The sequence below is a fragment of the Callospermophilus lateralis genome, chromosome 1 (assembly GCF_048772815.1).
Source record: "Callospermophilus lateralis isolate mCalLat2 chromosome 1, mCalLat2.hap1, whole genome shotgun sequence".
NCBI classification, from domain to species: domain Eukaryota; kingdom Metazoa; phylum Chordata; class Mammalia; order Rodentia; family Sciuridae; genus Callospermophilus; species Callospermophilus lateralis.
Genome location: NC_135305.1, coordinates 16437580 through 16464654, shown reverse-complemented (window position 1 = coordinate 16464654; position 27075 = coordinate 16437580). Strand labels below are relative to the sequence as shown.

Below are 27075 nucleotides of genomic sequence, written 5' to 3'. Positions count from 1 at the left end.
ATGGTGTCTATGTGTCTTCCTTTCTTACAATGTGGATCTGAGATATTACAGTTTCTTCCCTATATTCTTGTAGTACCCATACAGATTGTCTGTACCTCACGATGATGTTGGGCTTCCAGACCCTGATGGTGTCCCTCAGTGGATGCTACTGCATCTTGGATATGGGATCTGCCTAAGTTGGAGTGGGTGTATCTGGGCCGCTGGGCTTGATCCCCAGTGGTAATTTGCTGGTCGGAAGAGCGATCCTGTGCCAGAGGCTAGGCTCTGGCAAGTGTCTGCCCCACCAGGAAAGGGGTGGACCAGGCCTGCTATGCACCTGGGCCCTGCAGAGGCTGGTTTCAGTGAATCTGGGCTGCTAGGCTCTACCTCCCAAGGTTGTGTGGTGATCGGAAAGGGTAATCCTGCTCCAAAGGCTAGGCTCTGAAGGTGTCTGCCCCACTGGGGGACGGGTGAACTAGGCCTATGGAGAACCTGGATCTTGAGTGGGCTGGAGTTGGTGGTCTGGCCTGGATCTCAGCTCCTGCCTTAGTCCATTGGTCAGAAGGGGTGGTTCTGCACCAGAGGCTAGGCTCCAGCGAGTGTCTTCCCCACAGGGAAATGGGTGGACCTAGGCCACTGGTGTGCCTGGGCCCCGCAGAGGCAGGTGTTGATATCCTTTTGTTTTTAATACCATATGATATATTACTGGGGGGGTGGTGTTGACTGGGGATTGAATTTAAGGGCACTGGACCACTGAGCCACATCCCTGGTCCCATTATGTATTTTATTTAGAGACAGGGTCTCACTGAGTTGCTTAGTGCCTTAATTTTGCTGAGGCTGACTTTGAACTCTCAATCCTCCTGCCTCAGCTTCCCAAGCCACTGGAATTACAGGTGTGTGCCACCGTGCCTAGCCTGTACTTGTTAAATAAAAAAATCCACTTCATCGTATTTTTCTTAAATATAAGTATTTACATACTTTTCCTGCTTTTAAAAATATTTGCATAATGTATAAGAAATTTCTTCTGATCAGTGTATATACACATTCCACATTAGTTTTGTAGCCTTTCTGGAGATTATATTTTAGGTGACATCTTTGTGGAGGTGGTAGTTGAAGGTAAGTAGATGTGATCAGTCTGCAGATTAAAGACTTATGTACAGAATCAGAGGGAAAACAGTAGTAGATGGGATCTAGCGGGGCATTCAGGGAGAAAAGAGGATTGGCAGATATTAAGGAATCCAAAATCCTTTAAAATCACTTGATTTTTAGTAAGTAGGCATTTGTGGTGTCAAACAATGCTAGATATTTTAAAGGTGATAAGAGCTGAGATTTTGCTATTTGGAAATTATTCAGATATTTGGAATTTGGTAACCCCTGAGTGAAGAAAAAATATTTTTTTCTTCCTAACCACAAATAAGATAATGAGAACTGCTTATATGTTGTTTGACCTTAATATCTGTACCCTACCCAGAGATTGGTACAGTTACACAAGTTAGAAACATAAATGCTATCTCTTCTTTACCTCACATACCCAATGCACCATCCAAACCAGCTTTACTTTCTAACTCTCCCTCACACCCATTGTCTTCTCATCTCCATTTCTTTCTGCCACCCCTCGCCTACATCACTGCAAAACCTCCTAGTTTATCTTTATGCAGAAATGCTCCTTTTCTAATCTGTTCTCCACCTCACAGCAATATTGACTTTGAAATGTAAGATATGGCCATTCCACTTTCTTACTTAAAAGCTTTTAATAGACTTCTCCAAAGACCAACATTATCATGTGACCTGCTTAATCTGGCCCTTTCCTGCCTCACCACTAGCTCCTCCTCTTGCCAGTTATCCCTTGATCTCTGTACTTGAGTCATACTTGCTTTCTTTTAGTTCTTTGAATTTGCTATATTCTTCTTGTCTACAGTCTTTTGTTCATGTTCTTTTGTCTTCCTAGAAGACTTTTCAACTTTAATATCTTGATGTAATAGGATCTTTTTTAGGAAAAGCTTTCTCTGGGTACTCCTTCCTGTTGTTTTCTCCAGACTTCCAAATGTAATTCAATGAGAACAGTTTCTCCATCAGATACTCTTATAATTTTTCATATATTTTCTTTATGACAATTTTAAATAGTTATATATGAGTGTGATTATTCCAGCAATGTATGTTTGCTTCACAGATATACTTGTAATCTTTACAGCTACTCTGTAAATTCAGTTACCACCCTCATTTTAGAAATAAGTAGTATATTGTGCCCAAGAGCACTTAGTTAATAGATGTGTGTGTTGCGGGGGTGGGGGGGGGGATGAGATTCTAACCTGTGAGACTGTAGGCAGGGACTGTATTTGCTTTTCCTAATTCTTCTATTCCAACACCTAGTACAGTGCCTGGAATATTTAGTATATTAAACTAAGGAGGAAATATAACAATACTTACCTATGTTTAATGTTTCCATATCGTATGCATATAATTCATTACATAATGTCAGTTTAAATTTGCAAACACTGTTGGGAACAGGAAAGACAGTAGAACAAATATGTTCATATATGAATACACAACCATTGTAACTCCACATTATGTACAATCACAAGAATGGGAAGTTACACTCTATATATGTATGACATGTCAAAATACATTCTACTGTCATGTATAACTAAAAAAGAACAATTTTTTAAAAAGGAAAAAAAAAAAACCTGAGTATAATATGGTTGGTGTATCATTTATGTTTAACTGGTAGATGAGCAACTTTTCATTTTTCTCAAAGATTTATGTGATATGCTTGCTTTATCATCAGGTGTGTACAAGCTGTGAAGACAATGCTGAAGCTAATGGGTTTTGTGTAGAGTGTGTTGAATGGCTGTGCAAGACATGTATTAGAGCTCATCAGAGAGTGAAGTTCACAAAAGATCACACTGTCAGACAGAAAGAGGAAGTATCTCCAGGTAATAAATCAGTTCCCTTTGTTCATTCATTCCCTGTCTCTCCCAACATACTTCCTTATGTTGATTTATTTGAATACATTTGTAAGCATTAAATGTGCTCTTACTTTTTAATATAGAGGTCAATATTGTTATTGAAATTGGACTACTTATAAATGTTGGTAAGCATGAATTAGTTAATACAATCCTCCTTCCTTACATTCACACTCCCAAACTCCTGCTAGTATAATTATCTTAATTTGGTATGAATATGGAGCAAATGAAAATTTAAAAAGTTGGTTTTTCTTATTTTCTCATCTTTAAAGTGATAAGGAATGGACCTAATATTTTGGTAGTAAACCTGCTTTGTGATATTTTCATGATATACAGACAGCCAAAGAAGCTTTGATTTTTTTGTAATTATGGTTTTTGAGTTTTTATTGTGTTGTAAACTTTTAAAGTAACATTCACTGAAATAGATGCTTTATTTTAGTAAAATATTTGTAACATAAAATTTATCTTTTAAAATATTTTTAAATATACAATCCAGCAGCATTAATTACATTTACAATGCTATGCAGCCATAACCATTATCTATTTCCTTTGGTATCTGGCTTATTTCATTTAGCATATTTTAAGGGTTTATGCATTTCATAGTGTGTCTCAGAACTTAATTCCTTTTTATGGCTCATTATTATATTTTTATTTAAAATTTGTTTTGCTGCTTTTTATTCTGCGAGTGAACTAGTACAAATTTGCATGCCTACTCTGTATTCTGGGAACTTGGCTAGGAACGAAAATGAAAGAAGATATATATTTCTTGCACTCTAAAACTTTATAGTATAATAAGACTATAGCAAAATAAACAATTGTAGTTTGGCCTACCAAGTGCTATTGTTAGTACAATGAAAGGACTAACAACCTCAGATTTGGGGATTTAGGTTGGAGGCTAGATAACTCCAATTGAAAGAGCTGTATCTGTGGAAACAGAAGATTTTCTTCATGGCATCGAGGTTACATTTGATAGTGGGCCATAAAATTTCCTCAACAGATTTTAGCAGTTTAGAGGTGGGTATAGAGAAGGGCTGGATGCATGTAGAGTTTGAGTTTAGCTGGAAAGTGTAAGAGATGCATTGTGATGACATTTTGAAGGATTTTTAAATTTTAACTGGATAAAGAAAAGAAACAGTGTTGGTTGATAAGGGTGATAGAGTGTTAGTTGTTAGGGACTAGCCACTGAGATGCAGGAAGAGCTGTAACTAAGAATTAGAAAGCTGCACATAGTGGTACACGCTTGTAATCTCAGCTACTCAGGAGACTGTTGTTGTTATAGTCGTTGATACTAGGGATTGAACCCAGAGCACTTAACCACTGAGCCACATCCCCAGCCCTTTTTATGTTTTATTTTGAGACAGGGTCTCTCTGAGTTGCTCAAGATCTCACTGAATTGCTGAGGCTGGCTTTGTAATGGTGATCTTTCTGCCTCATCCTCATGAGCCACTGGGATTATAGGTGTGCCCCACCACACCTGACAGATTATATTTTATCTAATTAACCTGTTTTATATTTTTTAGTTCATCAATCACAATTCTCTTAGATGACCTTAGTTTTATATTAAATTCTAGGACTAACTTTGTTGAGATATGTACTTGGCCCTCATTTTCCTTTGCTTACTTAGAAATACAAGTGCTTAAAGTTTGAGTTATACTTTACTACTTTGATTTCTGCCATTTTTAAAATATCCTGCATTTATAGTTACCAAGCAATTGAAGATACAGGAATTTTTGTGTTCGCTTCTTTTCAAAACTACTTTGGTAGGTCTATAAATGTCTGTGATATATGTTAAATGCAAAAAGAAGTTGTTTAACATTGTGATTATTATGAATCTAAGAATTCTTTAAAAGAACAAAATAATTTTCTTAGTGTTTTGGTTTTATTAGTTTCTATTTTTAACTTATTGGATTATGATCATGAAAATGTGAATCTTTTAATTCATTCTCTTTGCTAGTATACACAAAAGGATTTTTTACGGATTTAGAAGTATATCAAAATAAATTTTGAATGAATCAAAGATTTAAATACAAAATGAAAACCTTAAAGGTATATCATGAAAGGAAAAACAAACATTTTTTATAACTATAGACTTTGTAGATAGTTTCTTAAAAACTAAAACCATTAAATATATCTGTTTAGAAAAACAACACCCTAAGAGAAGTTAAACTGGGAAAAATGTTTGAAGATCTTAGGCAGGCAATTTACGAAGTTCATATGCAAGTCAACAAGAAAGCAAATTGGAAAGAAAATTTGTAGGAGTTATTAGCAGACAGTTCTTCCTTTTTTTGGTAATGCTGAGGTCAAACCTCAGGTCTCTTGCATTCTGGGTAAGTGCTGTCTCAGCTATATCCCCAGTCCAGCCAACAACTTTTTTAAAAATATTTTTTAGTTATCAATGGACCTTTATTTTATTTATTTATATGCAGTGCTGAGAATCAAACCCAATGCCTCACAAGTGCTCTACCACTGATCCTTAAGTCCAGCCCCCCCAGCCAACAAAAATTTTTAAAAGAATATAAATGGCTGATGACTGAAGTTATTCAACTTCAGTTGTTAAAGAAATTTATCCTAAAATATTGGTATTTTTCTCTCTCCCTTTCTCATCTATTGGCATGATTTAAAAATATGGAGAATATCCCCTACCAATATTCTCTACTCCATAAAAATATAGAAAATGCCCTCTCTGTATAAATTGGTTCTATTTTGAGGGGGGTCATTTAGTTATTTCTGTCTAAAATTACCCTTTGACCTAACAATTTTAGCACTAGGAATTTATTTTATGGAAAGTGATTTATTACTCTATATGTGTTTTTCAGCATTTTCATACGATATTGAGAAATGAGGACCTTGCACTAGAACATGGTTTGCCCATTTTCCATGTTATACAATTAATAAATACATCTACCTCATTCTTATTTACTTACACATAAAGGTATCTAAGAGTTAAGGGAGAAAAAGAATATCTTACATAACAATGTGTGTCATGTCACTAAATTTTATATCCTCTCTCCCCGGCCCTATTTTAAGGGGGAGGTACTGGGGATTGAATTCAGGGCTGCTCTAACAATGAGCTACATCTCCAGTCCTTTTTACTTTTATTTTGAGACTGGATCTCACTATGCTGGGTTTGCAATCTTCCTGCCGTAGCTTCCCAGGGAGCTGGGATTACAGATGTGTACCACCATGCCCAGCGCATTTTTTTATTTTATAAAATAAAACACTGCATGTTTTAGTCATGTTTTTAGCTGCTGTGACCCAAAGACACAACAAAAACAATTTTAGAGGAAGAAGAATTTATTTGGGGGCTTATGGTTGCAAAGGGCTCAGTCCATAGGCAGCCAACTCCATTCCTCAGGGCCTGAGGTAAGGCAGAATATCAAGGTGGATGTGTGCGACAGAAAACAGCTCCGAACATCACACTAGGAAGCAAGAGACACCACACTTACCTAAACTAAATCCCCCAAAGGCATGCCCCCAATGACCCATCTCTTCTAGCCATACCCTACTTGCCTATAGTTACTATTCAGTTAGTCCCTATTAGGGGATTAATGCACTGATAAAGTACATTAATCTTATTTTACCTACAAACTTTGTTGCATCATCTCACACATAAGCTTTTTTGGGGGGATACCTAATATCTAAGCTATAACACTGTACTATATTACATACGGTTCTATATACCCCAAAACAACCAGAGTAATACATTCTAAGTTATTAAGAATAGTTGTCTCTGAAAGTGGGATTATTTGTGAAATGTTTGGAGTTTTACCTTTGATTATTGGTGAGATAACTGGTATTACTGTTTGATCAACCAGAATAGTCATTTGTATTCTTGATTTTTCCACTTAAAATTATTACATAAGGATTTCTCAGTTTTATCCCCACATTAAAAAACTAATAAAAATTCACTGGAGTAACTATAGTATAATAGTAAAAACACTTAAAATTATTTGTGTCTAAATGGGTATCCTTTGTTAGGATTTTTGCAAAAATAGGGAGGTTTCTTGTTCACTATTCCTTTATATATTTTTATTAGATTTTTATGAATCACATTTTTAAAAATGTCTTTTCAAATTTGGCATAGAAAAAACATCTTTTTAATTACACAACTTTGCTCTTTCATTTACTACTGAATTAATGTGAACTTCTATTATGGAAAATGAAAAGCTCATTTATATTTTTTTAGAAATACTGAAAATATTTAATATTATATACCTGTAATACCTAGTAGTAGTTACAGTATAGGTAAAAATTATTTGTGGTTCTCTTATATCTATAGATTTGAGTTTAAGTGGACAATCTAGTAAGTATGAAGTATGAAAAAAATTATGGTAATTTTTTTCCTCTTTGCTTTCCATGATTTCTGCAGAGGCAGTGGGTGTGACCAGCCAACGACCAGTGTTTTGTCCTTTTCATAAAAAGGAGCAATTGAAGCTTTATTGTGAGACGTGTGACAAACTGACATGTCGGGACTGTCAACTGCTAGAGCACAAGGAGCATAGGTACTAGCACTATTCATTATGGACAGATTTATAATAAAGTTCTATGTGGACTTGAGAACTGCTATCACCTCAGCTAAATGGCAGTCTGCAAAGTGGTATGCTGGCCTGTACCATAGCTTATTCACTTTGGCATTATTGACATTTTGAGCTAGATAATTCTTTGTTTTGGGGAATGTCATACATTGTGTGGGGTTTAGCAGCAAACATCCTTGACCTCTAACAATTAGTTGCCACTGCACCCCACATCCTTCCCTAGTCATGACAATTTAAAAATATCTTTAGATATTACCAAATATCCTATGTAATACAATCACCCTGAGTGAGAAACTCTAGTTCAGACTCTGTTTTAGAACATGTGAAATTAGTTATAGGTGTTATAAAATTAGGATATTTTCTATTTAAAAAATAAATCTAGATTTCTGGTTTCATTTAAGAAATAACTGTTGTAGCCCTAAGTTCATATACTTTCACGCCAGCATTTAGCTGGAATTAACTTTAGTGCTCTTCAGAATAAGACATGCCATTTCTGGTTCATTGTAGATCTTACCAAAGCTTACTTTTACATCTAACCTCCATAGGCACTTGAGTTAGCAACCACTGATTTGGACAGTAACATTCAGATTAGTTGACACATGTATAGTTGCCTATAATGGCCCAAATTTCCCATAATGGAAGTCTGGATAATTTGGAGCAAGCATACCAATGAAGATCAGGAGAAAAGCTGGGTAAAATCCAGAAATTATCTATAAGAAATTTCAGATATAATCAAGTAGTAAAGAATTATTGTATCTGGATTTGGTTGAAAATAGGGGCAGAGAATTGCAGAGACCTTTTTACCTCTTGAGATATTTGCCTAGAGGTTGAGGAATAATTTTAATATACTCTCAGGGCTGAGAAGTGAGGGATTTGAGTTCAGGTTCATAAGGAGTAAAAGCTTCCTCTTGCCTTGAGTTGGGACCCTTATAGTAATGATCAATTAGCTAGTGAGCAGCACCTCACATTAAATTAATATGAAATCTTATTGTGATGTCCCAAAGCACCTGTCAGAATCAAATGTGAATCCTCCCTAGAAAAGGAAAATATTCTAGGCTTCAAACTTATTTGGGTAGTGAATTTTATAAAATGTTATTCTGTATATAGTTAGAAATAGCCAGGTATGTTTGATTAGACATTGTAAATGAAACCTAGTAGATATAACCAAGAATAAAAAGACCCACAGTTCTGCATCATACGTTCAATATGGTAAAAGACAAAATGGAAAGTTTGGGTGTAGTATTTCAGGGGTGTATAAAAGATGGTGGAATGAGAATGGATATCATTACCCTAAATACCCGTATAAAGACATGAGTGGTGTGAATATACTTTGTATACAGCCAGAGATATGAAAAATTATGCTCTATATGTGTAATACGGATTGTAATGCATTCTGCTGTCATATATAACAAATTAGAATAAAAATAAAAATTAAAAACTATAAAAAGAAAGCAAAATGGAAAGTATAGAACAGAAAATTACAGCGACTGAAATTAATTCAATAGAAGTTTGAACAGCAGATTTGACATAGCAGGAAATGAGAATTTTTGAACTAAAAATTAAGAAAATATCTAGAATGAAGCATGGTAAACAAAAGAATGAAACATAGAAGAAAGTGTTCAATATGGATGTAATTGCAGTCCAAATAGGAAAGAAAAGAATGGGAAGGAAGCAGTACTTGAGAAAATAATGAAATGGCTGAGAACTTGCAAGTACTCATGAAAGACATCTAGTTCATATTCAAGAAGTCCTACAATACCCAGCAGGATTATTAAGAAAGTAATACTTTGGGGCTGGGGCTGTAGCTCAGTGGTAAAGTGCTTGCCTTGCATGTGTGAGGCACTGGATTCGATCTTCAGCACCAAATAAAAAATAAATAAAGATTACTATGTGTTCATCTACAACTAAATAAATATTTTTAAAAAGATAGAAAGAAACTAACATTTTTAAACTATAGAAAGAATTACTACAAATCTCAAGTTCTATCCCCAGTGTGCATATTTTTTAAAAAATGAATGAGAGATTTTCTTATTTTCATACTAAATACACTTAGAGAATCTATCTCTAGTAAACCCTCACTAAAGTACCCCTTTAGGTAAATAAATAACAGTAGGAGATGCACAAAGAAAAAGGTAATAGATATGAGTAAAGCTAAATGAATATTGACCTAGGAAACAATGTCTTGGTTTATGGTATATGTGTGTATCATGTGTGTTACGCAGACATGTTAGGAGACATGGAGTCTAGGAAAAATGTAAAAAGTACGGATTAATATTAGATTATGGTAAGTTTAGATATACATTTTGTAATGTCTAGGATAGTCACTAGAAGAATAGTAAAAAATATTTGAAGGGGTCCAAGGTTATAGAGTAATCCATCAGTCTAAACTAGGCTACCATAGTAAGACAAAGCAACAAAGATTAAGTGGGTTCAAATAAGATCTTGGTAATTGGTACATCTGCAGATACATTCATACTTATATCAAATCTTAATGCATAAAATGTTCCAAATTATCAAACAATTTCAGTCTAGATAAGAAACAAAATAGAAAAATCTGCTATTTTGTTTTTTTATGGAACTGGGGCTCAAACTCAGGGCCTTAAGGAGCTACATCCTCAGATGCTCCTGCTATGTGCTTTTTATGAGAAATATCTAAATCCTGAGCAAATAAAAAGATTAACAGGAAAAGATATGTCATACAGATACTAACCAAAGGCAAGCTGATGTAATAGACAAAATATATTATTTTAGATTAAAAGGGAAGCTTTATGAAGATAAAAGGCTTAATTTAAAAGATACAACAGCTCTAAATTTATATGCATCATAAACTTAAAATGACAGAACTTTAAACTGGTAAGTACACAGAGTGGAAAATTTTAATATATGTTCCAAAGTATATTAAATACATAATTGACAAAATAAGACTAAAAATCAATAAAGAACATGTCAGTAAGATTAAAATAACAGAATTAGCAAATGGAGTTATGGAGATTATGAAAACTATACTGAGTAATACACATTCTTTTCAAACATACAAAGAAAAAATTTTAATTGACCATATTACTAAGCAAAGTATTAAATTTCAAAGGATTGAAATCCTGCAAAATAACTTGTATAACCCAATAGAATTTATCTAGAAAACAACAGTAGAAGAGAAAAAAACTGTACTTTTGGAAGAGAAGAAATGGAATATGAAAATTAAATGTTCTGATAAATGATCATGGAGTATCCTAGAAAGAAAAAGGTCTAGAAGATACTGAGACAAATGACATATATGGGATATAGTCTAAAAGGGTAATGACTTACGAACATCAGTTTTCTTGAATTTAATAACTACTATTATTAGATAAGAGAACATTCTTGTTTTTAGGAAACGCACACTGAATTATGTGGCTAAAGGGAAAAATTTGAAAAATAGATCTTTAAACTCTTACATATTTCATTTTGAAATTACTTCAGAATAAATCATTAATAATTAACTAAATCAAAGAAATCCTAACGGATATTAGAAAATATTTTTATCTAAATTATAGTAAAAAATAGTACATATCAACCAAGCCTTAAGTTGTATAGCTAAATCCATCATTAGAAAGAAACTTTCAGAACTGTTAAATGATGAAATAGTTAATAGTTAATAAATCTTATTTTTTGCCAGATCTGCCCAATGTGCTCTGTAAGCCTTTAAAACTATTAGTGATGGATGTGTATCTTTCTTAAACTTAAGAAATAATTTTAAGAATGTCCATAAACATTATCTATCAATATTCTTCTTAAGGAATAATATGAGAGAAAGGGGAAAACCTGCCTTACAGGGTTGTATTTGGTACTTTTTAAAGATTATTATTTATATCCTTTATAATCTTAATTTTTTATTACTCATTTTTTTTTTTACATTTGGACTTCCCCTCATTTTATACATATATTTGTTTGAAATAATTTGCCTATTTACTTATTTCTTCAGATATCAATTTATAGAAGAAGCTTTTCAAAATCAGAAAGTGATCATAGATACACTAATCACCAAACTGATGGAAAAAACAAAATACATTAAATACACAGGAAATCAGATCCAAAACAGGTAAATTTGCACTTATGGTATTATACTAAATCATTTTTATATGTTAAGTGTATTCACATTTAAGAGAACATTTTTCTTAACTCATTGTGAAGCAATTAGTAAGCTATCAGATGACTCAATTTTTTTCTGGAAACTTTGGGTTAGAAAGCATTTTTTTTAAACTAATGTGTTAATAAAATAAGTAGTAATAACTTATATATCTGGTAGGTATTAACAATTTATAATTATTTGGTATTTTCCAATTTAAAGATATGCCAAGATTTAAAAACAAAATTAACTATTTTTTCCAGCATTATAAAATATTTAAATAGTTGATTATATACTTAATTGCTGTTTTAAGGTTTGTTAAAATTTGGGATGCCCTCCCTTAAGGCTATGATCTTTAATTGCAAAGGGGTAGAAATTTTAGGACACTGAGACAGGGATTGTTAAATATACCTTTTATTCCTTGTCTAATACCAAATGCAAACAGTTTCTAGGTATTACTTGTTATGCCTTTTATCCTCCAAAGAAGGAAATCAAATGTCCAAAGGCTTACATCTTAGAATTTAGCAATTGGGTAGCAAACAACTAACTCTTTGTAAGAAAGGGGATGTCTCACCGCTTTTTTTTTTTTAATCCCATGTAGGGCATGTAATGACATTTAATTAACACTTTAACACACTTGTGAAATCCCATGTCCTCTTTCTTTTGTTGTTTAACATACAAAAGTAACATGCCACTGCCTAAATAGGTCAAGAAATGCCAAATGGAAAGAACCCAAACAAAAGAGGCCTGGCAGGGGCTTTGAATATTGTTCACTGGGAAAATTGTGTCAGCCTTTGGGGTTCATCTTGCTCAAGACTCATCATAATTTTCTGTCATTCTTATCATTTTGGAACATAGTTAAGGGTGGAGGAGCATTTGGAAAAAATTTTTTAGGTAATTTATTGTATTATCAGATTTCTTTAAAGGAGATTCTTAAATATGAACTTTTCTTTTCTTGATGTTCCAGTATTATTATTACATAATTATTATATATTATATACATTGTTTTATATTGTCTTTTTTTAGTTTTTCTTACTCCTCTTTATCAGCTCTTTTTTCTTTAACCTTTCTCTTTTCATGTAACAACTCTTTAACCAAAGAGTAGTTCTTTTTTCTAAAAGTGCTTTAGAATATACTGTTCTAATCAGGATAATATATTTTACCAAATAGAATATTGGTAGGTTTTTAAATTTTTGATTCTGAGTAACTGAAAATTTATAATGAACATTTACTAAACGAACCAGGGGAGGTAATTGTAGACATTTCTACCATCTAGTGGTAAAAAGTAGTCATATAAAATAATTTAGTAAAAGATCTACCCTTACTGCGATTTACCCTTTTGACTTTTTTCTATCTCTTCCACTGTGTCTATGTTATGAGCTATGGGTCAGGATACCTTTCTTTTTTTTTAAACATGTGGTGGTCCATTCTTCCAACATCATTTGTTGAAAAGACTACCCTATCTCTATTGAATTGCCTTGGCACCTTTGTGGAAAATCAATTAACCATGTAAGTGTGGGGTTATTTCTTAACTGTGCTCTGTTCCATTGATTGTGTTTTCTTTTTTGCCAATACTCAACTTTCATTTTTATAATGTCATGAAATCAGGTAGTGTGAGTTCTTCAAATATGTTTTTACTTGTTTTCTTTTTTAGTGATTTATGCAATTCTGTTTTTTAACAAAATAATAGCATTCTTATATGTCAAGATGTTAGCCTCTGAAATGTAAAAATTTAAAGAATCTTCATTATTAATGTACTGATTACTTGCATTTCTTTATAGCCTATCTGATTTTAGAAGGATTAAATTACCATACTAATTTTGCTGTTAACTCATTTTTATGTGTTTGTAAACATGTCTGTTTTCCCCTTATTTATACATTCTACCATCAGGAAGATTTAAATGAGTTGTTTTTTTTGTTTTTGTTTTTGTTTTTTGAGATTGGTTGCTTCATAGGCTTATATAGGTCTCTTAATCCTATAGCTAAGTTGATATTAAACAATTTATCTTAAAGAATGTTCAACAGAGAATAATATCTCCACCATTTTGGTTTTAAAATGAGAAGTATAGTATGGGATAAACAGGAGAAATGAAGATTTTTATTTAATTTCATAAAGTTTGATATTTGACTTATTGTTCTTTTCTACTTCTGTAAAATATTCTGGTGTGATGCTGTATGTTTTCTTTCTATCTATTTCATCTCCATGAGATCACATTCCCACTCTTTCAAATTGAAGGAAGAAAAGTATTTGATTGATGAAACATAACATAGTTATATGACTGTTTAGTTTTCAAGATAAATATGTTTTGTAAGAAGTAGCGAAGATTTTTTTTTTTTTTTTTGCTTTCATTTAGATATAATGAATACTTCAGCAGTTCAGAAGTCTAAGGTCAGAGTATTGTATTTATACTTTTCTACCTCTTAGTTGCAGTGAGCATGACAAAACTAGTTCAGTCATAGTTTCTTTATCATGTTTATAAATCCTAATTTTAGTCCAATCCCCCTACCCCATCCTTTTAGGTAGTTAGAGTATTGATTTTCCTGGATATCATAATCTTTCCAAATAACATTCTCCTAAAATGTGCTCATTCTCTTCCAATTTTGAGTATTTTGCTTTTAAGATCAAACTGAATGACTTGTTATCTTTCAGAATTTAATTTCATTGTCATCTTCAGGACAGTTGATTTTAAATGGAAGGACTCATCTGGGCATGGTGGCACCTGCCCATGATCCAGAGACTTGAGAGGCGGAGGCAGGAAGTTTAGCAAGTTTGAGACCAGCCTTGGCACCTTAGTGAGAGCCCCAGCAACTTAGCCGAGACCCTGCCTAAGATTCAAAAATAAAAAAGGTTGGGAATGTAGTTCAGTGGTAAAGCACCCTGGGTTCGAACCCTAGTACCAAAAACTAAATACATGAGTAAAAATAAATAAATGGAAGGACCCAGAAATGGATCTTTAAAGGGCTGAAAACATTTTGGTTTAATTTAGATATTAAATTATAAATTTTAAATATTGTAAAAAAAATCTGCCTTAAGTTTTAGATTTTTTTCCTTCATTTAATTTCAGAATAATTGAAGTAAATCAAAATCAAAAGCAGGTGGAACAGGATATTAAAGTTGCTATCTTTACATTGATGGTAGAAATAAATAAAAAAGGAAAAGCTCTGCTGCATCAGCTAGAGGTAAGTTACTAGAGGGGACAGTATGTTGTGATTCAACAAAATTTTCTAATGTATGTGAATTTGAAATCATAGTCCTTTTGTAATCGTTTCCATTTACAATTTGATAATATCTCTTCCCCAATCCTAGTTTTCCTCTAACAGATTCTGTATTGTCTATTTATAGTTTTATAATACACTGGGAATGTTTTACTCCTCATTGATGCTTCATACATCAATGTAAGCCTTGCTCATAGGAGGAATGTTGAAGAGATGGGCCATTTTACAAATTCACTGAAGTGGTAACTTTGTATCACCAAAGTGGCAGAGTTCAACAAATTTTTCTAGGAAGATAACACTGGGAGTTATATACACTCATGCCCCACATAGTGATGCTTCTGTCAACAATGATGAGTTAGTCAGCTTTCCATCACTGTGATAGAATACCTGAGAAAATTAAGTTAAAGGAGGAAAGATTTTTTTGGGCTCATTGTTGAAGAAGTTTCAGTCCATTGGTTTCTTGGCCCCATCATATGGGCCCACGGTGAGGCAGAACATCATGGCAAAGCATGATGTAAAGGAATGCTGCTCACCTCATGGCTGCCAGGAAGCAACAACAGAGGAAGAGGCCTGGGTCCCAATATATCCTTCAAAGGTATATCCCTAGTGCCCTTCCTCCAACTAGACCCCACCACCTTATAGTGCCACCAGCTATGGACTTTTGGGGAACATTCCATGTCCAAATTATAACAAACAGACTACATATATAACAGTGGTCCCATAAGATTATTTGTGTAAGTGTACCCTGAGATGTTCGCCCAATGAGGAAATTGCTTAATGATGTTTCATATGGTGTATCCTATTGTTAAACAGTGCATAACCGTTCATATTTAACCCTGTGAGAAATTAAGTAAATTATTGTGGCTCCTACCCTCAACATTTTATACTATTAATATGAAAGCATCACTTAGGGAGTGATGTTCAAGGCAACTAGGATAGTTGTTTCCAACTGCAGTTAAGAAAAATATTGCTATCTTCATCAACTTTTTTTAAACTCATGAAGGTCAATATCCAAAGTCAGTGCTTGACATCAAATAATATGAGATAACAACTTGTACATTGTATTTTAAGGTATAATATTAATTGCATCATTTTGAGGCATTCTTTAATATACTGATGCAGAAAGAATTCACAGTCAAGAAGCAATTTAGAATGAGAATTAAAGAATCCTAACATTAGCAGAGTTAAAGAAAATTAAGATTTCTAGAAATAATAAGTTCAACCTCTTTATTTCATAGTTGATCAAGTTTAAGTTCTCTGTCAGAAAGTTCTTGCTTAAAAGTCTAGTCATTCCTATGTTTTATCAACCAGTCCTATGAAACAGAGACTAAAATAATTCTCTGATTTTTAGGAATAAGTTATTTGGTTAGGAAATGTTTTCAGCAGAAGGAATCAGATCCCCTTTGTAGTAACTATGTGTTTAAGTCTTTGCAATTTGTATATAAATTTTTAAAAACCCACATTTAATCAAAATTGGAAGTATTCAAAGCTCTACTTAATAAACATCACTTTGATTTGCTTCCCCAGGTATTAGTAATGCACATACTGCTGTTTCCAAACTTTATTGTACATTAGAATCATTTGAAGAACTTTAAAATAACCAGACCCTTGAATCTATAAAAATGAATCTGGTCATCAATATTATTTTTAATCAGTCTTTACTTGTAATTTTCATGGCACCTTTTAAAAATGCCTCTATTCCTCATAACAATTTTCCTGGTTCAGAGTTCTCCTTAAAGGCAAATAAATTTAACCAATTTTATTTGCTAAAGTCCAAACAGTTATTACCATAGAAGACCAAGACACTAGGGCTTCTTCTTCTTAATTTGCAACCTCCTCAAAAGTCAATAAATTTCTATTTCTACTAGAATGTTTCCAAAGAAACACTTAGGTCTCACAGAGGTCAGAAATAGTCTAAAAGGTAAGTAAGTCATCTTCTCTTTAAGCTTAAATTAGATATGGCAAAGCCATTGCCTGTTAACAGTCCTTCAATAGCTAAATCAATTTAATTAGCATGTGTGTTTTCCAAATTTAGAACTAAAAAATGCAGTCTTTATTGAGAACATAGGTACATGTTGAAATATAGCAGTTTTACTTTTAAACTTTTCTAATTTGAGTTAGTAGGAAGCCCTGTTTATTCCCCTTTCTTTGCTAGGATGAGAATGAGGTTTTTGGATGGACCTTTAAAATAATCCAAGTTTAGTGCTCTCCACTTTAAACCACCCTGTTTTCTAAAGGCAGTATGTATTTTCCTTACAGAAATTCTGTATTCTGTTTTTATGTAGCCTTATAAAAGTGCATTAACACAATTATCCACTGTATGTTTTGGATCCCATAGTAATTCTCAGTAGACAGAAATGATATCATGCCTGTTTTAATCAGCTTTTTTGTTGCTATGACCGAAAGACCTGATAAGAACAATTAGAGGAGAAAAAGTTTATTTGGGGGCTCATGATTTCAGAGGTCTCAGTCTATAGATAGCTGACTCTCTCCTCCAGGGCTCCAGTCGAGGAAGAGCAGCATGGTGGAAGGGTGTGGCAGAGGGAAGCAGCTCAGGACATCAAACCAGGAAACACGGAAAGAGACTCTCCTCACCATGGACAAAATATAAACCCCCAAGGCATGCCTCCAATGACTTACTTCCTCCAGCCCTATCCTACCTGCCTATAGTTACCACCCAATTAATCCCTGTCAGGGATTAATTGATTATATCAAGATGCTCATAACCTGATTCATCTCTAAATTTTGTTGCCTTACTCACACAAGCTTTTAGGGGACACCTCATATGTAAACCATAACAATGCCTTTCTAAATATTAATACTACATCCAAAGGAGAAGTGATATTTACCACACTTCATTATTCTGAGCACAAACTAGTTTCAGGTGGGACTAGAATACCTAAAAGGTAAGATCATATCATTGATAAAATCATTCTGTATTCTGCTTTTATGAGGCTTTATAAAAGTGCATTAACACAATTATCCACTGTATGTATTGGATCATTAAATTGCTTAATAGTACATCTATTTCATTTGCAAATTTTGAACTTAACATTGTGTATATTACAGCTAATGCATGCTTTTGTCCTTTTGTGTATTTGGCAGAATGCATTAACAGTGATCTAAAGCCCAGAATATGTAAAGCCAAACCCAGGGGATAAGGGCTGGAGGCAATTTATGAGATATGGTGTTTGTTTGTTCCAGTGAGAGTGATCTTTTGTACTAAGGAAAAAAATACTAAAAGTATTTTCAACTGCTATCAGTTGGTATATTTAGAGGGCAGTTATTCTCATTTGCTTATCTAAAAATGTCCTTTGAAATAAATGCTAAGTGCAGAAAATAATTTGAAATTATTTCCTTCTTTTCAGAGCCTTGCAAAGGATCATCGCATGAAACTTATGCAACAACAACAGGAAGTGGCTGGACTTTCTAAGCAGTTGGAACATGTCATGCATTTTTCTAAATGGGCAGTTTCCAGTGGCAGCAGTACAGCATTACTTTATAGCAAGCGATTGGTAAGATAAAGTATGGTATTTGACATTTGTAAAAGTGTGTAGTAAAACAAGAGTCATTGGACTGCTTGAAATTCATAAATGAGCCTTGTGTGATATTGTGCACTTGCAGTCCCAGCTACTCAGGAGGCTGGAATTCGATGTGATTTACCTATTTCTAATTTTAAGTGACCAAAATATCTTGGTTTTAAAAAATATTTTTAACTGGCACAATTTAGGTGTGACTTCAATTTTAATCTACTAGATCACTCCTATTTTTTCCCCAACTTGTCACTGTTTTCATAGCAATTAAACTTAATACAAATAATAATGTTAATAAATAATGATTGTAAACATTCACTGATCATCTGTAGCAAGCCAGGATCTAATTCTAAGCATTTTTATGCAATATTTAAACTTTTACATCATTCTTATGTGATAGATACACTTATCCATTCCCATTATACAAATGATGAAACCAAGGAATAGAGTTACATATGACTAATATCACCCAGTGAAGAGGTGCTACTAAGCATCAAATTACAGTGTCAGACCGCCAGGGCCCCATCTCTACTCTGGGTCCTGGCTGTTAATTAAGGGAAATACTGTAGGAGCGATAGGAGATAAAGAAAAGACAAACAGACACACATAGGGAGAAAAAGCTGGGGCCAGATTGGTAGCCAAGTCTCACAGCCAAGTGGGTGGTGACAGACTGGTGACTGACTCAGAGCTAGCTCAGAAAGTTTATTTGATAGTTTTCATCATTAAAAGGTTAATTGTGGCCGGGCACAGTGGTGCATGCCTGTAATCTTAAAAGTTTGGGAGGCTGAGGCAGGAGGATTGAGAGTTCAAAGCCAGCCTCAGCAAAAGCAAGGTGCTAAACAACTCAGTGAGACCCTGTCTGTAAATAAAATACAAAATAGGGCTGGGGATGGGGCTCAGTGGTCAAGTGCCTCTGAGTTCAATCCCTGATTTATCAGAGATACCACCCCACCCCCAAGTTTTTTAAAAAAGTTCAATTATGGGAAAGTTTCAGCAAAGCAGACAGAGTCTGAAGGATGCAGAACTTGCAAGATAGTAGGGTCATCATCTTGTTTTGCTCAGAATCTTCTGTCTCTGGAAGAAAGTGCTAAACTCAAGTCTTCGACTGATAGAGCCTCAAGCCTTCACACATGGCACCCCTGGCCAGCGTTACCATATAACGCTGTTTAAATTTATTTGTTCTAATCAGTTATACATGACAGAAGAATGCTCTTCGATTCACTGTACACAAATGAAGTACAGTTTTTCACTTCTGGTTATACACGAAGTAGGATCACACCATTTGTGTAATCATATATGTACCCTAGGGTAATGATGTCCTTCTCATTCCACCATCTCTCTTGCTCCCATGCCCATTTCCCCACTTCCCTTTGCCCAATCCAAAGTTCTTCAACTCATCCCATGCCCCACCATTATGGATTAGCATCCACTTAGAGAAAACATTCGGCCTTTGGATTTGGGGGATTGGCTTACTTCATTTAGCACGATATTCTCCAATTCCATCCATTTACCTGCAAATGCCCTGATTTTATTCTCTTTTATCGCTGAGTTATATTGCATTGCGTATATACCACAGTTTCCTTATCCATTTATCTATTGAAGGCCATCTAGGTTGGTACCACAGTTGAGCTATTATGAATTGTGCTGCTATAAAAATTTATGTGGCTATGTCACTGTAGTATGCAATTTTTAACTCCTTTGTGTATAGACCGAGGAGAGGGATAGCTTGATCAAATGGTGGTTCCATTCCCAATTTTCCAAGGATTTTCCATACTGCTTTCCATATTGGCTGCACCAATTTGCAGTCTCACCAGCAGTGAATGAGTGTGCCTCTTCCCCCACATCCTCGCTAACACTTAATGTTTCTTGTATTCTTAATAACTACCATTCTGACTGGAGTGAGATGAAATCTTAGTTTTGATTTGCATTTCTCTGATTACTAGAGATGTTGAACGTTTTTTGATATATTGATTGATTATATATCTTCTGAGAAGTGTCTCTTCAGTTCCTTAGCCCATTTATTGATTGGGTTGTTTGGTTTTGTGGTGCTAAGTTTTTTGAGTTCTTTATATATATATCTTGGAGATTAGTACTCTATCTGATATTCATGTGGCAAAATCTTGCTCCTACACTGTAGGCTCTCTCTTCAGCTCATTGATTGTTTTCTTTTGCAGAGAAGAAGCATTTTAGTTTATTTATTTATTGCTTCTTGATTTATTTCTTGCACTTTAAGAGTCTTGTTAAGGAAGTCAGGGTCCAATCCGACATGATGAAGATTTGGGCCTACTTTTTCCTCTGTTAGGCTCAGTGTCTCTGGTCTAATTCCCAGGTCCTTGAGCCACATTGAGTTTTGTGCATGATGAGAAATAGGGGATTAACTTTATTTTGCTGATATGGGTTTCCAGTTTATTGAGCCCCATTTTTTGAAGAGCTTTCTTCAGTGTATGTTTTGGACACCTTTGTCTAGAATGAGATAACTATTTATATGAGTTTGTCTCTATGTCTTCTGTTCTGTGCCATTGGTCTACATGTCTGTTTTGGTGCTAATACCATGATGTTTTTGTTACTATGGCTCTAGAGGGTAGTTTAAGGTCTGGTATTTTAATGCCTCCTGCTTCACTCTTCTTGCTAAGGATTGCTTTGGCTCTTGTGGGTCTCTTATTTTTCCAAATGAATTTCATGACACCTTTTCTATTTCTATGAGGTATGAGATTGGGATTTAAATTGGTATCACATTGAGTCTGTATAGTGCTTTTAGTAGCTTGGCCTTTTTGACAACATTAATTCTGTGTATTCAAGAGCATGAAAGGTCTTTCCATCTTCTAAGGTCTTCTTCAATTTCTTTCTTTAGTGTTCTATCGTTTTTCTTGTATAGAGGTATTTCACCTCTTTTGTTAATTGATTCCCAAGTACTTTATTCTTTTTGAGGCTATTGTGAATGGGATGGTTTTCCTAATTCCTCTTTCAGAGGATTCATCACTGATGTTTAGAAATGCATTTGATTTATGGGTATTGATTTTATATCCTGCTACTTTGCTGAATGCATTTATTAATTCTAGAAGTTTTCTGGTGGAATTTTTTGGATTCTCTAAGTATAAAATCATGTCATCGGCAAATAATGATAGTTTGAGTTCTTCTTTTCTTATTTGTATTCCTTTAATTTTTTTCATCTAATTGCTCTAGCTGGAATTTCGAGGACTTTGTTAAATAAAAGTAGTAAAAGAGGGCAACCCTGTCTTGTTCCAGTTTTTAGAGGGAATGCTTCCAATTTCTCTCCATTTAGAATGATGCTGGCCTTGGGTTTAGCATAGATAGCTTTTATAATGTTGGTATGTTCCTAGTTTTTCTAGTGTTTTGAACATGGAAGTATTTTGTCAAAAACTTTCTCTGGATCTATTGATATAATCATATAATTTTTATCTTTGAGTCTATTGATGTGGCGAATTACATTTATTGATTTCCGTATGTTGAACCAACCTTGCATCCGTAGGATGAACCCCACTTGATCATGGTGCACTATCTTTTTAATATGTTTTTGTATGAAATTTGCCAGAATTTTATTAAGATTTTTTTTGTGTCTGTGTTCATCAAGGATATTGGTCTGAAGTTTTCTTTCCTTGATGAGTCTTTGTCTGGCTTTGGTATTGGGGTGATACTAGCTTTGTAGAATGAGTCTGGAAGGATTTCCTGCTTTTCTATTTCATGGAATAATTGAGTATTGGTATTAATTCTTCTCTGAAGGTCTTGTAGAACTTGGCTGAGAATCCATCTGGTCCTGAGCTTTTCTTGGTTGGTAGACTTTTGATGGTGTCTTCTCTTTCCTTGCTTGAAATTCATCTATTTAAATTGTGTATGTCCTCCTGATTCAGTTTGGGTAGATCATATGCCTCTAGAAATTTGTTGGTGGCTTCAGGATTTTCTATTTTACTGGAGTATAAATTTTCAAAATAGTTTCTAATTATCTTCTGTATATCAGTGGTGTCTGTCATGACGTTTCCTTTTTCATCACAAATTTTAGTAATTTCCATTTTCTCTCTCTTTTTGTTAGGGTGTTAAGGGGTTTATCAATTTTATTTATTTTTCCAAAGAACCAGCTTTTTGTTTTGTCTATTTTTTGAATTTTTTTTTTCAATTTCATTGATTTCCACCCTGATTTTAATTGTTTCCTGTCTTCAACTGCTTTTGGTGTTGATTTGTTCTTCTTTTTCTAGGGCTTTGAGATGTAATGTCAGGTTGTTTATTTGTTGATGTTTGTTTTCTTTTTTTAATGAAAGAGCTTAATGCAATGAACTTTCCTCTTAGCGCTGCCTTCATAGTGTCATAACTGGGCCATTTTGACCTACGTCTTCACACAAGCAGCTTCTAGCGCAAACACAACCAGGAGAGAATCAGAGGCCATGATTTCATTTGCCGCTCTCCATATCAAACCAGACTCCAGAGTCTGTGTTCCTCTCCTTAGTACTATACTGCAATATATGATACTGGATATTTCAACCCTATTTGGCAAATTTTTTTTGTTGGTGTTTGTTTTCCTTTTTTCTTTCTGTGCTAGGAATTGAACCCAAGGCATAACACATGCAAGCCAAGCACCCCACTACTGAGCTCTCAGTGAATTTTTAAATTTTTATTAATTATTAATGGACCTTTATTCATTTATTTGTTTATATGCGGTGCTGAGAAGTAAACCCAGTGTCTCTCACATGCTAGGCAAGCGTTCTACCGTGAGCCACAACCCCAGCCCTTCACTGAACTATCTTAACAGTAGTCTAGTATGTCACTTCATTTGAATCACTTGGCTATGCCTGTTGAGTACTGCTGGCATGGGACCAGATTTTGCATTTCTAATAAGCCAAGATGGTGCTGATGCTGCTCATCTGTGGACCATGCTTTCAGGATCTAGAAGACGTTTAGCCATTTAAAGTCAAGCCATATAAATGTTCTTAAAAATTTCTACTTTACTTTAGTCTTTTTTTATTTTTTGAAAATGTATAACAAAATCTCCTAAATGATCAGTAACCCAAATAATAACATATAACAAATTACTTAGTCTTATTAACTAATAATTTTGATAAAGATAAACTAAAATCAACCCAAACACGTGTACTAGTATTGATTGTTCTAAACTTTTGCCAGAAGAAATGACTTTAAGGCTAGCTGCTACTAAGGTTATAAATAACTATTTACTATTTTTTCCTAGATAAAACCCCTTCAAGAATGTGTTAGGGGAAAAATTATTTAATCTTTTTCTTTAAATTTTTTCTTTTTTTCCTACTGAATCTAAGAAATAAAAAGTCAATGTTGGTACATTTTTTTGCTTAAGCTAAAAGGAATAGGAAAACAGACAATACATACTCATTAAATTTCTAATAATTATGAGGTAAAAAGATGAAATCTCTGAAATCTCTGGATAAGTAAGTCTATACAAATAACAGGCTAGATTTGCTGATTTCCAGAATGTGAAGGGACATGCAGAAATAATTTAATGCCTTTTGTAAGAATAGAACTCAAGTTGTGCTAAAACTTCATTTCCCATGAGTAAATGCCTATCCACAGAATAGGTTTCTTTCTTCTACTATCCATTTAGTGCTAATTTTTATGGACTTCTGGCCTGATGTTGCAAACAAGGGTCAAGAGCTGTGGTTCTTTTATTTGTAGGCCTGTAACACCTTGGCCATTGGCTTCTCAGCATACATGCAACTACTGAATCCCCTATGACTGACTGGCCATGGTTATAAAAACAGTGTGATGGCCTCTCAGGTCACTAGTTTCAATAGAGATTTATAGTCTGAAATAATATGACATCCAAATCAGTTTTCTGCCACCTATTTTTTGAAATCAAATGACAGGAATTTCTTCTTTCTCTCTCTCTCTCTCTCTCTCTTTTTTTTTTTCCTTTCACAATACTGGGGATTGAACCTAGGGCCTTTGCATGCTAGGCAAGCACCCTACCACTGAGCTACATCCACTTTTTCCACTTTTTAAAATTTTATTTTGAGACAGGGTCTTGTTAAATTGCCCAATCTAGCCTTGAGTTTGCTCTCTTCCTGCCTCAGCCTCCCAAGTAGCAGGAGTAACAGGGTCACATAGCTTCTATATCATTTGTAAATATGGAAATGAAAATTTTATTTTATTTTTAGATGTGGGATTGAATCCAGGGGCATTTATCCATTGAGCCACATCCCCAGCCCTATTTAGTATTTTATTTTGAGACAGAGTCTTACCAAGTTGCTTAGGGTCTTCCTAAGTTGCCAAGGCTGACTGGAACTTGTGATCCTCTTGCCTCAGCCTCCAGAGCCACTGGGATTACAGGTGTGTGCCACTGTGCCTTTCTTGCATGTTGTTCGTTTTTTGTATTTGTTGTTTTGTTTTGTTTTGTTTTTGACTTGTGTGAGTTCTTTGTTTGTCTTGAATATTTGCCCATATTGGATATATAGTTTGCAAATAATTTTTCCCTATCTTAGGCTGCCTTTTCATTTTCTTCATTGTTTCCCTTATTATGCAGAAGCATTTTAGTTTGATGTGCTTTTGCTTGTTTATCTTTTTTTTCAGTTGGACAACTTTTACTAACTGAGAAAACTACATTTATAATGTGATTTAAAACAAAATGGAATTAAGAAAAAAGTCATAAGTTTTTTTTAAAGAACTTCTGCAATGTGCTGAAAATCAAATAGTTCTTTAGTAATATAATGCACCAATCCAGAAAATCGAATTCTCTATTTAACATTTTCAAAGGTGATATTAATGTCAAGAATTTCACATCTATGGTAGCACATATAGAAGGATCTATATATGATACCCATACCTATGAAACTTAGAATTTTGACAGTGCTTAATAAGATTTTAGAATCGCATCCAATGACTCTCAAATCTAGGTCCCATATGTCGCCCCCTGGGACAAGGGTACGTGGGAGACCAGCCTATCCACTCCGAGGCACCAACTGTTGGAACTACCCTCCGACAGGGGTAGTGAAGCGCACTAGACCAGCTAGTGTCTCCAGGGTTGAGCGAGAGGGTTAAGTGTCTACCCAGCCCGCCATCCAACCTGGCCCACAATCACACTGAGTCGGGAGATGAGTCAGCTGTGAAGGTGCAATAATCTCAACTTTATTGTGTAAGGGACAAGGTTATATAGTGCTAGGAGGGGGTAAGAAGAGACAGTAGCAAGAACCAATAAGGAGCAGTTATGTCACTATCACTAAGGGGCCTAGGCAGATTTCAGATTAAACCATTAGGCGGTGCTAAAGTCAAAAGCCCGCAAACGCCAATTCAGCCAGGTCACATATACGGAAATGCTAACCCATGAGGATGCCTCAGCCAACACCCAATAATGGCCGCGGTCCCAAGGGAGGTAAAAGGTCCCAACACCATAAACTCTCCTTCTAAATCTTTATGTTGACTTTTCTGTTCCTTGCCTTTGTTAATTCTAACCCTTAAAAACAGAGAAAAAGAACAGGAAAAGAAATGCTGCAACGAACTCTTTATCATGGATAGAAATTATTGCTACTATAGTTCACTAAAAAGAATATCTATACAATATCATATGACCTTTCATTTTATATATATATATTTTTAAAAGACAGAATTCTTGTTTATTTTTGCTCTTTGTTGCTGGGCTTTTGGTGTGATATTAGAAGAAGAAGAAAAAAGTCATTGCCAAGGAAGGTCAGTATCCAGAAGCTTGTTTTAGGAGTTTTATGATTTTAGTTCTTCTAGTTTTGGGGGATTTTATTTGTTTGTTTGTTTGTTTTGTAAATGAATTGTAGTCAGAAAAAAGAGCAAACCCAGTGGAAGAACACAATCCTTTCAGAAGCCAGTGTTCTTAAATTAAGTATACTTTGAAATATTTGAGCCTTACCATATTTCCTTAGTATTCTTCTGTCATCCATTAAACATTGAATTTATTTTATGGAATTTAGGGGAAGACAAAAAATATATATTGACAGAAACCAGGGAAATAAAGCCCAATCATTCTTTTTAATAGTAGTAAATATTTCTATAGTTCCAGGCATTAGTTAATGATTAAGAAATAAGTATTAATAGGGGTTCTTCAGTTTTAGCTTTTTTTTTTTTTTTTTAACAGACTTAATCATCCCTTAAAGCTCCATCTCTTATTATCTCACAATGGGAATTAAAATTTCAACATGAATTTCCATGGGACTTTCAAATAATAGAATCCTGTCAGTTGCAACAACATATATGGAGGGCATTATGCTAAGAGAAATAAGCTGGGGACAGGAAGACATCACAAGATCTCAAATTATTTGTGGTGGAAAAAAAAACAATTTATAGAAGAGTAGAACAGTGATTATTGAGAGGCTTTTGAAGAGACATTGGTCAAAGGATACAAAATTTTAAATGAATGAATTTAAGAAAAATTCAGCACCATAAGTTTATTATATAAAATGGTGACTATAGTTAATAAAAGTTATTTAGTGTTCTCACCATAAAAATGTGAGATAATACATGTAGATCAATTTGGCTAATTCATAATGTATACATATTTCAAAATATGTTTTACATGACAAGTAAATAAAATTTCTATTTGTCAAGTAAAATAAAACTTTTAAATAATACAATAAATTAGTAATTTTAGAAAATGATACAAATGTAAGGATATTTGCAAAGAAATTCTTAGAACAGTTCTGTTGTTTAACATTATAAGAGTGATTTATGGTAAGAATTACTGGAGGATATCAAAATGTAAGAAAGGGAGAAAAACTTGGGGAAAGGCACTTTGCTTTATT

General features: G+C 34.1%; 1 protein-coding gene across 3 annotated transcripts in view; it reads left to right on the top strand.

Annotated features, from left to right (window-relative positions):
• The window catches only part of Trim24 (tripartite motif containing 24), a 106211-nt gene that overhangs the window by 44341 nt on the left and 34795 nt on the right, over positions 1-27075 (top strand). For 2 of the 3 annotated variants that reach the window (XM_076832796.2, XM_076832790.2), the window contains exons 3-7: positions 2765-2912; positions 7312-7444; positions 11439-11555; positions 14648-14762; positions 18167-18313. In XM_076832796.2, the coding sequence (XP_076688911.1) occupies positions 2765-2912; positions 7312-7444; positions 11439-11555; positions 14648-14762; positions 18167-18313 (660 nt within the window). The remainder of the gene's footprint in view (positions 1-2764; positions 2913-7311; positions 7445-11438; positions 11556-14647; positions 14763-18166; positions 18314-27075) is intronic. The other variant, XM_076832802.2, reaches the window with a different exon arrangement.